At 40.5% G+C, this 16,218-nt stretch overlaps 1 protein-coding gene across 5 annotated transcripts in view; it reads right to left on the bottom strand.

The window, feature by feature from the left end:
• CFAP61 (cilia and flagella associated protein 61) overlaps positions 1 to 16,218 on the bottom strand; it is a 285,821-nt gene that overhangs the window by 199,481 nt on the left and 70,122 nt on the right. For all 5 annotated transcript variants that reach the window (XM_032351542.1, XM_032351539.1, XM_032351538.1 and 2 more), the window contains one exon: positions 5,895 to 5,986. In XM_032351542.1, the coding sequence (XP_032207433.1) occupies positions 5,895 to 5,986 (92 nt within the window). The remainder of the gene's footprint in view (positions 1 to 5,894; positions 5,987 to 16,218) is intronic.

The raw sequence follows: 16,218 nt of genomic DNA, 5'->3' as shown, positions 1-16,218 counted from the left end.
TAGTCCAACAACTGTTCTGTTCCAAAGTTGCTTCAGTTATTCAAGGTCCTTTCCATTTTCCATATGAATTTTGGAATCAACTTTTCAGTTTCTAGAAAAATTCCTCCTGAAATTTTGACTGAGAATGCATTGACCAATTGAGGAAGATCTGACACCTTGACAATATCCAGTCTTCAAAACCAGGAGCATGGGATCTCTCTCCATTTATTTAGGTCTTATTTCATTTCTCTCAGAAACATTTTGTGGTTTTCAGCATACAAGTCTTGAACATCTTTTGTCAGGCTTATCTCTTCATATTTTGTATATTTATACTAGTGTAAATGGCATTTATTTCAATTTCTGGTTGTTAATTGTTATTACATGGAAATAAAATTGAACTTTGCATGTTAATTTTTGTATATATTGAGCAAGAGGCTAAATTATTTACTAGTTCTAGTAGCTGTTTTGTAGATTCTAGATGACTATGTTATACCCGCAAATAAAGGACAGTTTTAATTCTTCCTTCCAATCTGGATGCCTTTTACTTCTGTTGTCTTGTCATGCTGGCTTGAACTTCCAGTGTAATTTAAATAGAGGAAGTGAGAGCAGACATTCTTGCATTGCTTCTGACCATGGTGGGAAAGCATTTAGTCTTCTATCATTAAGTATGATGTTAGCTACAGCGTTTTCAAAAATAGCTCTAACAAATTGAAGAAGTTCTTTCAATTCCTAATTTTCTGAGAGTTTTAATGAGGAATGAATGTTGAATTTTCAAATGCCTTCCCTGTATTTTTGAGAGAAACATTAGGTGATCTTTTAGCTTGTTAATATGGTGAATTACACTTTTTTTTTGTTTAATAGGTTCCATGCCGAGCGTGGAGCCCAGGAAAAGGCTTAAACCCATGACCCTGAGATCAAGACCTGAGCTGAGATCAAGAGTTACTATGTTTAGCTGACTGAGCCACCCAGGCGCCCCTGATTTTTTATGTTAAACTAACCTTGCATTCCCAGAATAAACCCTACTTTGTCATGATGTACTGTCCTTTTTATGTATTAATTCAGATTACTCAGGGTTTTTTTGAGGATTTTTCCATTGATGTTCATGAGAGCTATTAACCTGGAATTTCATCTTCTTGTAATGTCTTTGTTGTGAGAAGACATACTTTAGATGACTTAAGTTCTTTTAACTTTATTTAGATTTATCTTGTGGCCCAGAAAATGGTATACCTTGGTAAATGCTCCATGTGCACAGAAGAAGTATATATATTCTGTCATTTGGGGGGTAGAGTGTTCTATTAAGTGTCAATTAGGTCAGCATTGTTGATAGTGTTCTTAAAATCTATATTCTTACGGATTTTCTACTTGTTCCATCAATTATTAAGGGAGGGATATTGAAATCTCCAAGTAGAGTCATTTATTTGTTTGTATTTGCAGTTTTATCAGTTTTTGCTTCATGTGTTTTTAAATTCTATTAGATGCATAAATATTTAGGATGTTACATTCTCTTGATCTTTGTTACTTCTGGTAATATTCTTTGTTCTGAAATCCACTATGTCTGAAATTAATAAAGCTACTCCAGCTTTCTTTTCATTAGTGTTAACATGCTGTATCTTCTTGTATCTTTTTAATTTGAACCTATTGTATCTTTGTATTTAATGTTCATTTTTTGGGTCCCTGGGTGGCTCAGTTGGTTAAGTATCTGATTTTGGATTGGGTCGTAATCCCAGGGTGCTGGGAACAAGCCTCAAGTCAGCCTACACACTTCATTAAGGAGTCTGCTTCTCCCTCTTCCTCTCCCTCTGCCCCTCCCCCTGCTTGTGCTTTCTCTTTCTCTCTCTCTCTTAAATAAAAAATAAAATCTTTTTTTTAAAAAAATGCACTTTTTGATGTTTGCATATAATTGAGTCTTGCATTTTCATCCAATCTATCTTGATCTTATATAATCTTTGGGACATTCAATGTATATTACATTTAATGTAATTATCAATATTGTTAGGTTTAAGTCTGCCATTCTGCTGTTTGTTTTATATTTGTCCCTCTGCTCTTTAAACCCTTTTTACATCTTTTTGCCTTCTTTTGGATTAGTTATATATATATTTCATAAAGGATTTTATTTTTAAGTGATCTCTATAACCAACATGGGTCTTGAACTCACAACCCTGAGATCAAGAGTCACACGCTCTACCAACTGAGCCAGCCAGGTATCCCAGCTGTATATTTTTATGGTTCCACTTTCTCTCTCCTGTATTTTTATTAAGTATAACTCTCTGAATTTGATTTGTAACTTCAATATTTTTTAGGGTTTATGATTACATCTTTAACTTATCACATCTATTTTTTTAAAGATTTTATTTATTTATTTGACAGAGATCACAAGTAGGCAGAGAGGCAGGCAGAAAGAGAGGAGGGGAAGCAGGCTCCCTGCTGAGCAGAGAGCTTGATGTGGGGCTCGATCCCAAGACCCTGGGATCATGACCTGAATCAAAGGCAGAGGCTTTAACCCATTGAGCCACCCAGGTGCCCCTTATCACATCTATCTTCAGGTTATACTATACCACATCAGGTATGGCAGAAGAGACCTCAAGTAGTATATTTACATTTCTCTCCTCCTGGTTTTTATACTGTTCTTGTCATACATTTCATTTTAACATTTTCCAGAAGCCCCAGACTATGTTTTTTTTTTTTTAATTTAAGCAATCAACTATCTTTTAAAGAGATATAAATAATAAAAACAAAATCTTACACATGTACCCATCCTGCCACCATTCCTCATTCCTCTGTGTAGATCCACAGTTCCATCTGGTATTGTTTCTCTTCTGCTTGAAGGACTTCCAACATTTCTTGTAGTATGTGTCCACTGGTAATGAATTTGTTCACCTTTTGTGTGCAGATTAAAATTTTACTCTCATTTTTGCAAGACGCTCAATGGGTATAAAATTCTAGGTTGATAGTTTATCTTCTTCCAGGTCTTTAAAGATGCAACTGCACTGTCTTACTGCTTACACTGTTTCCAATGAGAAATCTGCTGCAACTATGATCTTTATTCCTCTGTTCCCAGCTTGCCTTTTCCCCCTTTCTGGATTCTTTTAAAATTCTCTCTTTATCACTGGTTTTCCACTATTTGATTATGATGGGCTTTGGTATCGTTGTCTTCCTGTTTCCTGTGCTTGCTGTTTATTGAGCCTGTGTCTGTGGGATTACTGTTTTCATAAAATTTAGAATTTCTTTATAAGGTATCATTTCTTCAAATATTTTTTCCATTCCAACCTCTCCTTCCTCTTCTTTATAGACTCCACCTGCACACATATTAGCTACTTGATATTGTCCCACAGCTCACTGATATAATATCTTTCTTATTGTTTTAATTCTCATTTCTATTTCAAGTTTACTAACCTTTTTTTTTCCTGTGATGTTTAATCTATAGTTAATCCTTCCATGTATTTTTCATCTCATGAATTGCAGTTTTTATGTTAGGGGTTTTATTTGGGGTGTTTTTATATCTTTCATGTCTCTCTTTGAACTTTGGAACTTATGTAGTTCTAACAATTGTTTCAATGTTCTTCTCATCCACTAATTCTAATATCTGCTTCAGATCTAGGGTAGTTTCAACTGGTTATCTTATATTATGCATTATACAGTCTCAGCTTTTTTCAGTGCCTGGTAATATCTTCTTGGATTCTAAACCTTATAATTTAACCTAGTTGGGTGCTAGTTAATTTTGTACTCCTACTATACTCATTCTTGAACTTGGCTCTGGAACTCAGCCACTTGGGAGCAGTTTGATCCTTTTGGTTCTTGCTCTACAGATATGTTAGACACAACTGGTGCAGTGCTCTCTCTAGAGCTAATTATTCCTTATTACTGATGCAAAACTCTTCTGCTCACTCTTCCAATGCCCTAAGATTCTCCAGTGAACCCTAAGGTTCTCCAGTCTGGCTGATGGGAACAGGCAGAGCTTCTAGCTTTGGATAAGCACTGGGCACTGTGAACTTGAATCCTTTTCTGTCCTCAGCCTGACCTTCACTAGTTCCTCATATGATGATTGGTCTTCAGTTCAATACTCAAGAACAACCCTCTGTTGGTGTCTCATACCTCCCCCTGTGCAGCTCTTTCCTCTCTGATACTCTGTCCCGTAGACCTTAGCAGCTTTAGTCTCCAAGACTTACAGACCTGCCTCCTCAATTCAGGGAGTCCACTGGGTTCCCACTGGGTTCTCCTGCCCCACGCCATGGCCTAAAACTCTCTCAAGGCAAGAAGCCAGGGCAAGTCGAGGACTTGCCTGGCTTGTTTCCCATCTCTCCCATCATTCTACTTGGTTACCTGATAAGCAGTGTCTTAAAAACTGCTATCTCTTACATTTTGGCCACTTTTTGGTTTTTCCAGCAGGAGAATAAATCTAGTCTCTCTTACTCTGCCTTTGCCAAAAGCAGAAGCCCTTAGCACTAAGTTTTTCTTTTTCATTAACTTCATTCATCAGCTTCATTTCCCTTAACTTAATCCATGTCATACAACCTTCTTTAAAATGTCCCCTTCTCTGGGATGCTTCCCATCCTCCTTTCCACATACTGAATTAGGCTCTCCTCTCCCACAGCAAGTCACTACCTCTTGAAGGCTGGGGTTGTGTTTTGGTCTCACGAGTATCCTCCGACACAGCAGAGTGCCTGACCATTGTGCATGCCCAGTCTCCATGCAGAGACTAAATCAGCGCTTGAAATATAATAGCCAACCACCTACAGGTTGGAAGTTTTTGTCGTTGGGGGTTTAAGAATACATTTTTCAGAGACAGTGTGGAAATCTGGGAGGACAAGCCAGGTGGACTAGTGTTGAGATAAAAGTCTTCCCTCCATCCTCCTTTTCCCAAGATTTTATTTACATGAGTTTATGGGCAAGGAGGAACACTGTTTTGTCCAAGGTAAGAGTCCAGAAGCAATGGCTCAGCACCTGCCCCCACATCCTGGGCTCAGGGAGGGGTTCTGGACCCAGCTGGGTGGAGAAGTCAGGCAGACCAGAAGCTGAAGGAGGTGTGTTGGGAAACACATCTTGGGATTCTGGCCACACGCAGATGTAGGACCAGGCCAACAACATTAGCCTGGAGGTGAGCCTGTTTTCCTGCCCCACCCCCTCCTCGAGGCCTTGTTCCTAAGGACACAAAAGACATGCTCTGAGGTTCTGCAGGAGCATGTGAGCACCCAGAGCCCAGTAAATGTGGGCATTCATATTACTGCAAACCCATCAGCGGTTAGAAGTTGGCAGAGCTGGAACACAGGACTGGATCTATTGGCTCGTCTGCCAAATCCTACATAATCTATTACACGGCTGACTGTGGCCCCTGTTGCTGCAGGTTTACCCCTTCTTTAGGTGAGGGCAGCAGCAGCACCTGCAGAGTCTTGGCAACAGGAAGGTGCAGGTGGTGGCGGGGCTCCTGCTGAGGCCAGGCAGAGACAAGTAGAGCCAGCGGCTCCGCAGGAAGCTGTGAAGGGCATCTTGCTAGCTTCCAAGCCCGATCAGGCAGGAAGGAAAATAGGGAAATAGGTCCTCGTGTGAGTATGCGGGCAGCATGTAAGGCTCTTCAATAGGTCTGGATGGTCTGCCTGGCTTTAAATGAGCAGTTTTATCTGCCTCAGCCTCCTGGAATCAGGAACGATGAGAAAAAAGGAGGAGAAGGGATGAAACTCCATTCTGACCCGTATTCTTGAAGCCAGCGATGCAGCTCTGATCTGTCTGTTATAAACACGCACCCAGGGCACCCTCCCTGTTATAAACACCCTCCAAGCCTGCTGTCTCCCCGGTCTGAGGACTAGTGAGATCCTGTCTACAGCAGGCATCAGAACTCGGTCATGAGCCAGCCCCCCACAACACAAGCAGCCCCCACACCTGCCCCAGGGCCCCAGGCATGGGTGAGTGACCTCTGTTACCTGAGTGCCTTCCATGGCCTGTGGAGAAACAGGTTCCCGTGGCTCCTCAACTATTTTCAGGGAACTGTGGTTGCTAGTACCAAGCTCAGCATCTTTGAGAGAGAGAATGGCATAAAGACAGAAAATAGATGATACACATCTGCAGAGCCGCAGGACACGGAAGATAGCATGGTAAACTGGTGTGTTTCTCACCTGGGGCGTATCTGAAGAACGACAGAGCAGAGGACAGTACCACAAGGTGGGGAGCCCACCCCAATTCTGACCTGTTAGGGCCCTTAGGCATGTGATGGAGATAAATTGATACCTGCCCCTATAGAGTTATGGGGGAAACATGATGCCAGTCATGGGCTGGGGCCTGGCCTGGCCCACAGGGGGGCTCTCACCCTCTGCAGCTCCTGAGCCAGTGTTCCTTTCATAGGAGCCCCCCTTTAAAGTCTACAAACAACTGATTAGCAACTTTCTGGGCCACAGACTTTGAAATGATTTAAAGGCCAAAGGTGGGAAAGATCACAATTAACGATGTCAGTGCTCTCTGGACACTGAAGCTCGGTTAGCACAAGGGCTGCTTTTCCTTCTTTTGAATATTCTCGCATGCAATCTGACAGTGACTGCTATTTCTACTTCTCGACTTTCTAAGCAAGAGGAACTGGAGCTGAGCATTACTGTTTTACTATGTTCTGGAAAGGCAATAATCGGGCTAGTGTTCACATCTTTAACTTTCAGTAACAATTACAGTAGGAACGAAACTTCCCCCCTTCGGTCCACAAAGCTCTCTCTCCCCCTCCTCCTTCTCCTCCTTCCTCAGTTCGCATTCTCGTCCTTCTGGGCCTTCGTATTTCTCTTCGGGTCTTTCTGCCCCCACCCCCTTCTATCTTATCAGTCTCTCTTCGCTTCCCTGTTCCCTCTCCCTCCTCTCTCCCACCTCTTCCTTCTGGGTCCCCTGCTCCGCTGGAGGGTTCTCAGCGGTGACAACGGCTCACAGCTGCCCCCACATGAGGATGCTCTTGCCCAGGGGCTGCCCCTGCACACTGCCAGCATAGACCTGCCCCTCCATCTTCTTTTCTCTGATGCTCACAATCAGATGCTGTGGAGAGGCCAGAGCTGGCCTATCCTTTGGACTTCCTCTTCTCCCACTGGGCCAGCCAGGGCAAAGACTCCACCCCAAGTTCCCAGATTACGCATGCTCTATGCCTGCTTCTGGCAAAGATGGAGCCAAGTGAAACAGAATGACATTCTAAGAGAAAAACTGGATGGCCAGGGACATGGAACGGGCATAGATGAAGAGGTCTGTAATGCTGGAGGTACAAGGAGAGAGAATCACTTCCCTGGGTCATGGGTAGCTCTTTTGGCAAAGGGAGAAAATGTCTGGTGAGAGGAGCAAAGGACCTAGAATTCCTCTCCTGAAGAAACATGCTTGAGGGAATGTATGGTGTCTTAGTTCCTGAATATGTCCTGCTTCCTGCAAAACTTTTCAGAAAGCTATATGGGGTTTCTGATGTCCTCATGATGAGAAGAGCCACATGCTTTTAATGTTAATTTGCTCTCTTGATCTAACATGTATTCAATAAAAACGCATGGACTTCTACACATATTTGCTCCCATGTACTGATCACTCAAATAAATACCTAAAGCATTCCCAGCACCCAGACGTTTCCCCCACCTCTCTGCCCAGCCAATATACCATTGAAAGGCAGGTGCTCTTCTGTCTCCTGCCATCACTGATGTGTTTTTGCTCAACAGCAAACTTTTTGAATTAAAAAAAAAAAACTATCAATAACTCCTTACTCTTAAGTTCTGCTTTATTTTTTTTAACATAGATTTTCCTGTTTTGTCTTACATTTGAAGAACTACCCAAAAAAGCCACTAAAAGAAAAACACTTCCCTGTGCATATATTTCTTTTATAATTAGGATAAACTTAACTAAAAATGTGTAAGAGACCTTAAGAAATGGATTTCATTGGTAATGAATGGATAATCCTGCTGACGTCACTGACAGTCTAATGTTCTTGAGACAATTACCAACTGCAACAGCTAATTGTCTTGGCTAAACGGTCGTGGGGTTATTGCAGTTTATTAGTAAGCAGCTGCCACGCTGGTCCCCAGAGGCGGCTGCATTTCAGAACTGGGCGAGGTGATGCTGTATCTTTCTTTCTCCTGTCTCTAGGGTTTTGTGAGGTTTAATTAGTTAATGTTCATAGTGCGTGCTGAGATCCTCAAATGTGAGGTGCTATCCCAGGGAAAAGTCAAGGCACTAGTATTATATAACACACAACTGAAAACATGACTGAGGCTGCAAATTTCATTGTTATTTTATTCCTTACAGTACCTATATAGATGAGAAGTTACGAACGAGTCAGGAAGATTGCTTATATTAGCATGAGGCTAATAATGCTAGAGATACGGTACCTCCCCCCCACCCCAGTACAGGCCCCTCCCAAGACACAGCACCTATGATTGCATTCATAATTTTGCATTTGTTTTCTAAAAGAGGGCTCTCAGATTGTATCTACTCCAGGTCCCACAAGACCTGGGTCTGCCCTGCTCTATCTGATTGCAGCACTACACAGGAAAAGCTAATGAATACATTTTGATGGTTTTAGGAATAAATAATAGTAAACAATTTGGTGGGGTTTAACATTTATTTTAAATATAGGTCAAAACTCCCAACAAGACTTTTTCTTGCAAAATGAAATAAATTGATTCTAAAAGCATAAATATGGAGGAATAGTTTTTAAGACATTTTAATAAATAATCAATAACAATATTTTAAGAAATAGGAACAAAGAGTGGGCTAAATTTCCTAAAAATATTAAGACATAAAGCCATAGTTACTAGAACCGTGGATTATTCAAGTAATAAAACAGAACAGAATCCAGAAAAAAGCCAGAAAATTATAAAATTATTGATACATGTTAAAGGTGGCATTTCACATTGGGGGAGAAAAAATAAACCATACAAATAAATAAATAGTGCTGTCTCACCATATGGGATAAAATTAATTTGGGTCCCTGTTTCATATAATACACAAAAACCGCTTGCAAATATGTTAACATCCTAAAGGGTTGTTTTTTTTTTTTTTTTAACTTATAGGATACTACCTCTATGATCTTGAGGGTGAAGAAATTTTTCCTTAAAAATCCATCTGAAAAAGGGCAGAATATTTTTATTTATTTACTTGTATGTGTGCCAGATGTTTTTTAAAGTTTTCATTTTCATTCCAATTAGTTAACAAACCTATTCAACCACATCAAAACCTAAAAAGTCTGTCAAAAGTTCCCTAAAAGGAAATTTTTAAAAAATTAGATACATGGAGAAAATATTGGCAACACAGAAAATAGACTAACAATCTAATTACAGAAAGGAGAAATAACCCATTAGGCAAAGGCAATGAAGATCCAGGAAATGTAAATGACCAATAAACATACAAAAGTGTTCGTCCTCAATAATACTCAGAGAAATAAAATTAAAACGGTATCTCCTTTCATACCTATCACACTGGCAGAAGCTTAAAATGCTGACACTGAGTATGAGAGAGCTGTGAAAAGGTCTGGAGGAAGATCACTGGTTTGTCCACAACCATGGTGACATGTGAGTATTTCCAAGCCCAGCAAGAACAACTCCAGGAACAGAGCCTGGGGAAACCTGGCAAGGGGTCCAAGGAGACATGCACTGGGATGTTTACTGCAGCAGTTTTTACAATATCAGAATAACAGAAAGAACATTCATGTCCATCTAAGGACAAGTGTGACACATTCCACATGATGGAATATTGCCCAGAAGGTAAAAGGAGTGTCCTAGATCTCAGTGTGCCCACATTACTAAATCTCAAAGAGTTAAGAAGTAAATTTCAAAACATCACACATTCCCAAAGACACCATTATATTAACAACAACAACAACAAAAGCCACTACCACAAAATGGATCTATGAATACATGAATACATGGACTTCACATAAAAGTATAAACAACTGGTCTGGGTAGACACATAATAAAGTTATTACAATGGCTCTTTCTGGGGAGGAGAGGAAGAATCAGGGTTAGATGTGGTTCAGTGGGAACTCAACTCTAAGGACCTTATTTTAATTTTTTAAAGGAGGACAGTTACATGCGTTACTAATGCAATCAAGATTTTTTAAATGTTCAATTATAAAAGTGAAAATGTCTATCTCCAAAATACTACAAAATAGCCATTCTTGTTTATTACTAGCATATCATGGATGATTTCAAAAAAGCCTGCCGAATGAATTTAAGTCATGCAATTTTAAGAAGGGGAAAGACTAGAGGTGCAAGTTAAATCATTCATTCAACTAAACTTCAGTGGAGAACAAAGAGCAGCAAGCACTCTGAGATACTCAAAAGTAAATAATGAATAAGATGTAGCCCCTCTTATTCTATGCTCACAAGTGATCAGAGTACACACACACACACACACACACACCCCTATCTCACAGTGTGAAAGGTGCTAAAGCAGACATATGAACAAAGCACAGTGAGTGCTTGTTTATTCATTCATTCATTTAAAAATTTGTATTTCACACCTACCATCTGTTAGACATTAACATTCTGGGGATTTCAGCAATGAACAAGACGATCTTGCACAACCAAAGCAAGTGAGTAAATGAACAAGAAAATACTAAGTTATGATAGATGGCATAGAGAAAATATCCCAGGATCTGGGGCACCTGTGTGGTTCAGTGGGTTAAGCCTCTGCCTTTGGCTCACCGGGACTGAGACTTGCATCAGGCTCCCTGCTCAGTGGGGAGCCTGCTCCCCCCCCCCCCGCCTCCCTCTCTGCCTACTTGTGATCTCTATCTGTCAAATAAATAAATAAAAATCTTTTAAAAAAAAGAGAAAAGAAAAGAAAGTATCCCAGGATCTGCTTTAGATTGAGTGGTCGAAGTCTTTCCAAACATTTAGTTTGAGACCTGAAGGCTAAGAAGTAGCCTTGAGACAATAAAAGAGAATGGAAATAATGAGCAGACAACTCTTACTAGGAGTTCTGCTGAAGAGTGAAGGCATCCTTATTTCCTGGTATATTTTCCTTCCTTAGTTTTTCTCTGGCCCTGTGGTCTTTGCAATTGTGTTACTTTGCTGGGGCTGCTGTCACAAATTACCACTCACTTGGTGGCTTAATGATAGAAGTGTATTCTCTCATGGTTCAGGAAGCCAGAGTCCAAAATCAGTAACCCTGAGCAGAAATCAAGGTGTTGGCAGGGACACACTACTTCTAGAAGCTCTAGGAGAGAGGCTGTTTCTCTCTCTTCCAGCTTATGGTGACTGCCAACAGTGCTTGCCAGATGGCCGTCACTCCAACCTCTTAGTGGTCACAGCCTCCTCCTATCTGTGTTACCTTCCTCTGTCTCTCTCTCATAAGGACACTTTTGATGGCATCCATCCATTTTGATGGGTCCCTTTGACAACCCAGGATAATCTCATCTAGCGATCCTTTATCACACCTACAAATACCCTTTTTCCAGAACTAAGGTAATATTTATAGGTTCCAGAGATTAGAATGTGGACATCTTTTGAGAGGTAATGTTTCACTCTACCTCAAAAGGCACCTGTCCCTGAAGGAGTGCTGTGTATCCATTCAAATGTTTATTAGGAAGATAAAACTCAACTTATCCAAATACACAGCATCTCCCCATATAATTCATTCACTCTTGTTATTCCCACTTTGCAACTGGTTCTACTATCCACTTCATTTTTGAATCATCCTTGATTTTTCCTTTTCCATAAACCTTCTTTTCTCCAGATGCAGTAAAACATGAAATTCCATTAATTCTCCAAAATATCTCTTTATTTGATTTGTTCCCTCCTCACCTCTTTCCTGGACACTGTAGTGGCCATTGGAAAGTCTTCCCGTGAACTAGAAGTTGATCATGCCTCCCTTTTTAATTAAAGATTCCCAATAGAACACCATCCATTATGTTGTGACTAGATTAATCTAAACTATTTTGCAAGGCACGAAATCTTGATTATATCACCTCAATCCCCTGTCCTGCTTCATCTCTTGTCAATCCCTCACTTCATGCTCTAGCAACCCTGAACTTGTACTTTCCCTTAATAAGCGATGGCTTCTAATACCTCCTTATTTTGCACATTTTGTTCCCTCTGTTAGGAAACTCTTTCTGCTTCTTTACCTAGAAAGACCCAATTTGTTTTTGAAGTTTTGACTCAAAAGCTTTTTTTCCTGTGAATTCTAAGCTGATGCTCTCAAGATGACTTAAGTATAATTCTGCTGTGGTCCCACCACAGTTTCTAGCCTTCAAAACACTTCTCTTATTGTAAATTAATTTGTCTTGCTTATTTATCCTGCCATTAGACAGTACTAGACTCACCAGTACTAGACTAGACTCCTAAAATCTGGTATATGGGAAGTACCCAGTATTTACTGAATGGCGGAATGAACAGCAAGAGGCTGATGATAAAGTTCACAATGATACAAAGGAAAACACTAGGCAGGCTGCATGAAAGGAGGATAAAGGGCTTTTTTCTTGTTTTTCAAGGAAACTCCTCCCCACTGGACTGCAGTGCAGACTCCAAGCTATACAGTATGATCAACTTGAGCTTCGTGTCCTGGTAATTCCCATATCACTGTCTTGAGATGAGACTCTAGGTTTTAGTCTTCTCCAGGCTAAATTGTGGAGTTTGTGTCTCCAATTAGACAGGAGAAAGGCCATGATAAAAATCATCAGCATTATCACTTTTTGTGTGAACAAGAGTTGAATTGATGATGCTGATTTTTCACCCTCCCTGGATGTAGGCCCTTTGCTATGTAGTATCCTATCCTTCTGATTCTGGGCTCAGCCATGTGACCTCCTTTAGATAAATAACATATGTTAGTCCAAAGCCTAAACCTCAAGAGGCCATGTGTGTTTCTATTTGGTCTCCTGCACCTCTGTGGTCACCATGAGAACATGCCTAATGTAGCCTACTAAAAGGGTGAGAGGCACATGGAGCAGAGTCAAGGCCAGCCTGAGTCAGCCAAGAGGCAACCGACCCCAAGACACGTGAGAAGACCCAGTTAAGATCAGGAGAGCTGTCTAACTGAACCCAGCTTTATCAGCAAAACATGCTTATTGTGGCAGGCCACTGTGGTTTTGTGGCTGTTTGTTGGTAGCACTATTGTGGTAATGGATTACTGATGCAACCTCAAAAGATAACAGAGAAACTCAACCAAATCCTAAGTCTGGTTCTTTAAAAATACTGATTAAATTGAAACTGGTAAGATTAATAAAGGAAAAGACACAAATAAATAATGCCAATAATGAAACATAAAAACATAGGAGACATCTATAAAGTAAGGTGGTAGATATAAACCCATAAGGACATTAAATATGAATGTTCTAATTAAATATTCTAATTAAAAGACAGCAGTTGTCCCTCTGGATTAAAACCAACAATTAAACTCTATGCTGGTTATACACCTAAAATATAAGGAAATAGGAAGAATGAAAATAAAAGAATGGAAAAAGATAAGATATGCAAATATGAATCAAAGAAAGTAGGTACGGCCATATTAAAATCAGAAAAAGTAAACTTTAAGGCAAAAAAAAATCACTAAAGGTGAAGAGGATACTTCATAACTGATTTTTTTAAAGTCCAAAGAAGACATAATGGATTAAAAATTATATGCCTGATAACACAGATTCAAAATATATAATGAAAAATGATAGGCTATGAGTAGAAATCAGTACAACCACAATCAAAGCAGGAGATTTTAACACATCTCTCATTAATTGATCAAGTAAGTGATACCGTCAATAAGGATAAAATATTGGACTTCATTATCACATGTGACTAATTTATGAAAAACCCTGCACCTATCAACTGTAGGATATATACTCTTTTCATGAACTCAAGGAATATTTTCAAAACTTGACCATATGTTCGACAAAGTTTAAAGGATTAAAATCACACAGGTTAGGTTCTCTAACTTCAGTGCAATTAAGCTAACACGCAATAATAAAAAGATAACTGGAACACCTCAAATAGATAAAGAAAAGGTGCCGTACACACACACACACACACACACACACACACACACACACACCCCAGAATATTATTCAACCTTGAAAAAGAAGGAAATCTTGTAGTATGTAACAACATGGATAAACCTAGAACACATTTTCCTAAATGAAATAAGGCAGTCACTCAAGGACAAATACTATGTGACTGTACTTAGAGGAGGTATCTACAATAGTCACTCACAGAAGCACAGAGCAGACCGGTGGTAGCTAGGATGGGAGAAGGGGATCATGGGGTGCTGCTAGCCAACAGGATAAAGTTTCAGTTCTACAAAATGAATACGTGTTAGACATCTGATGAACAATACTGTGCCTGTAGTTAACAAAACTGTATGGTATACTTAAAAAACTTAAGAAGGTAGTTCTCGTGTTAAGTGTTCTTACCACAATAAAATTAAATAGAAAGATAAAAGATAACCCCCACATGTTTGAGAATAAATAATTCTCTTAAACAATTTGGCCAGAGAGTAAAATAAAGTGAAATTTCAAAAATACTGATAATGAATACAGTACATAACTTGTGAGCTGCAGCTAAATCCAAGCAGAGAAGAATGTTTATAATTTAAACACTCACATAAGAAAAGAAAGGAAAAGAAAAGAAATAAAAAACCCTGAAACTCAATGAGTTAAGGCTCCATCGTGAGAGAGGAAAATAAACATCAAAATAAGACCAAAAATAAAAGGGAAGAAACGGGGGCGCCTGGGTGGCTCAGTGGGTTAAGCCGCTGCCTTCGGCTCAGGTCATGATCTCAGGGTCCTGGGATCGAGTCCCGCATCGGGCTCTCTGCTCGGCGGGGAGCCTGCTTCCTTCTCTCTCTCTTTCTGCCTGCCTCTCAGTGTACTTGTAATTTCTCTCTGTCAAATAAATAAATAAAATCTTTAAAAAAAAAAAAAAAAGGAAGAAACGAAGAAAAGAGCAGAAATAAAATAAGTAACAAACACAAAATAGGTAGGACCAAACAAGCTAATATGTCGGGGACTGCCTCCGGCCAGGAAAGTCCCCGCCTTTACAAGAAGGTGCTTGGCTCACTGCTAGCAAAATATGCTGCAAGTATACAATGAACTTTCTGGTGAAGCCCGCCTAAAGGAGGACATAGTTATTGGCTGTATCAAATTTAATCAGCATAGCAACAGGACTCTCATTGGCTCTCCCCATTGCTTGACCCCTTATTGGTCACCCTGCTGTATATAAGCTAAGGAAGTTGATTAAATAAAGGGAAATGAAGCATTAACACCATACCAGGCTCATTGTCATCCTTGCGGGCCGAGGGCAACAAATGGTGCTGAGACCCGGGAAATATTAAGAAAAATAGAAAAACCTTGCAAGGGAGAAGTCCGCAGGTAAGCGGGGAAGGGACCACGATCAAAGTGGTGGGAATCTTGTACAAGACCGCAATAAGAAGCGGGGCGGCCTTAGAGCCGGGATTTAACAAGTCCGCAATAAGAAGCGGGGCGGTCTTAGAGCCGGGATTTAACAAGTCCGCAATAAGAAGCGGGGCGGCCTTAGAGCCGGGATTTAGTGAGTCCGCAATAAGAAGCGGGGCGGCCTTAGAGCCGGGATTAAGCAGCGAGTATACACGGAACAGCCATTAGGTTGGGATTCTAATTATGGGTTCTGGACTGTCAAAGTCGAGGTTAGAGGGTTCCCTAAAGGACCTTCTAAAGGCCAATGGCACGCCATTAAAAACGAAAACTGCTAGGACATTCTTGAATACAGTTGAGACAGTGGCGCCTTGGTTTCTGGACGAGGGCTTGCTAAATATCCCCCAATGGGACCAGTTAGGTGAGGATTTTAAGAAGAGGGATAAAAATAAACCATTGCCGCCGGGAACGTTAGTTATATGGACTCTAGTCAGAGGGTGCCTGGGAGGATATAAGCCGAAATGTGATTCAGTTATTCAGGAGGGTGCTGAGGCACTCGAGGAAGTTAAAGAAGAACGCTCATCTCGTGCTTCGGAAAGGAGTAGTTCTAGCGAAGGGGAAGAAGAAATGTCGGGGGAGGAGCTAGAGTGGAAGTTCAAATTAAAACCAGACCCTCCCTGTTCAGCAGTGACCCCTAGTGCTCCGCCTCCTTACAATCCCCTGGCGGGGGAGATAACATGTAAATGTCATCCCTCTGCTAATGAGGATTGGAAGACCGCATGGAGGGGGGCCAATAGCAGCTCGATTTTCCCAGTTCTAGAGGACCAAAATCATCAACGGTATCACCAGCCCTTGGAATTTAACTTAGTTAAACAATTAAAGGAAGCGGTCATGCAGTATGGCCCTCAGGCAGCATTTACTATTTCTCTAGT

The sequence above is a fragment of the Mustela erminea genome, chromosome 7 (assembly GCF_009829155.1).
Source record: "Mustela erminea isolate mMusErm1 chromosome 7, mMusErm1.Pri, whole genome shotgun sequence".
Classification (NCBI taxonomy): Eukaryota; Metazoa; Chordata; class Mammalia; order Carnivora; family Mustelidae; genus Mustela; species Mustela erminea.
The sequence above is the reverse complement of the archived record's forward strand: the minus strand, read 5'-3'. Positions and strand labels throughout refer to the sequence as shown.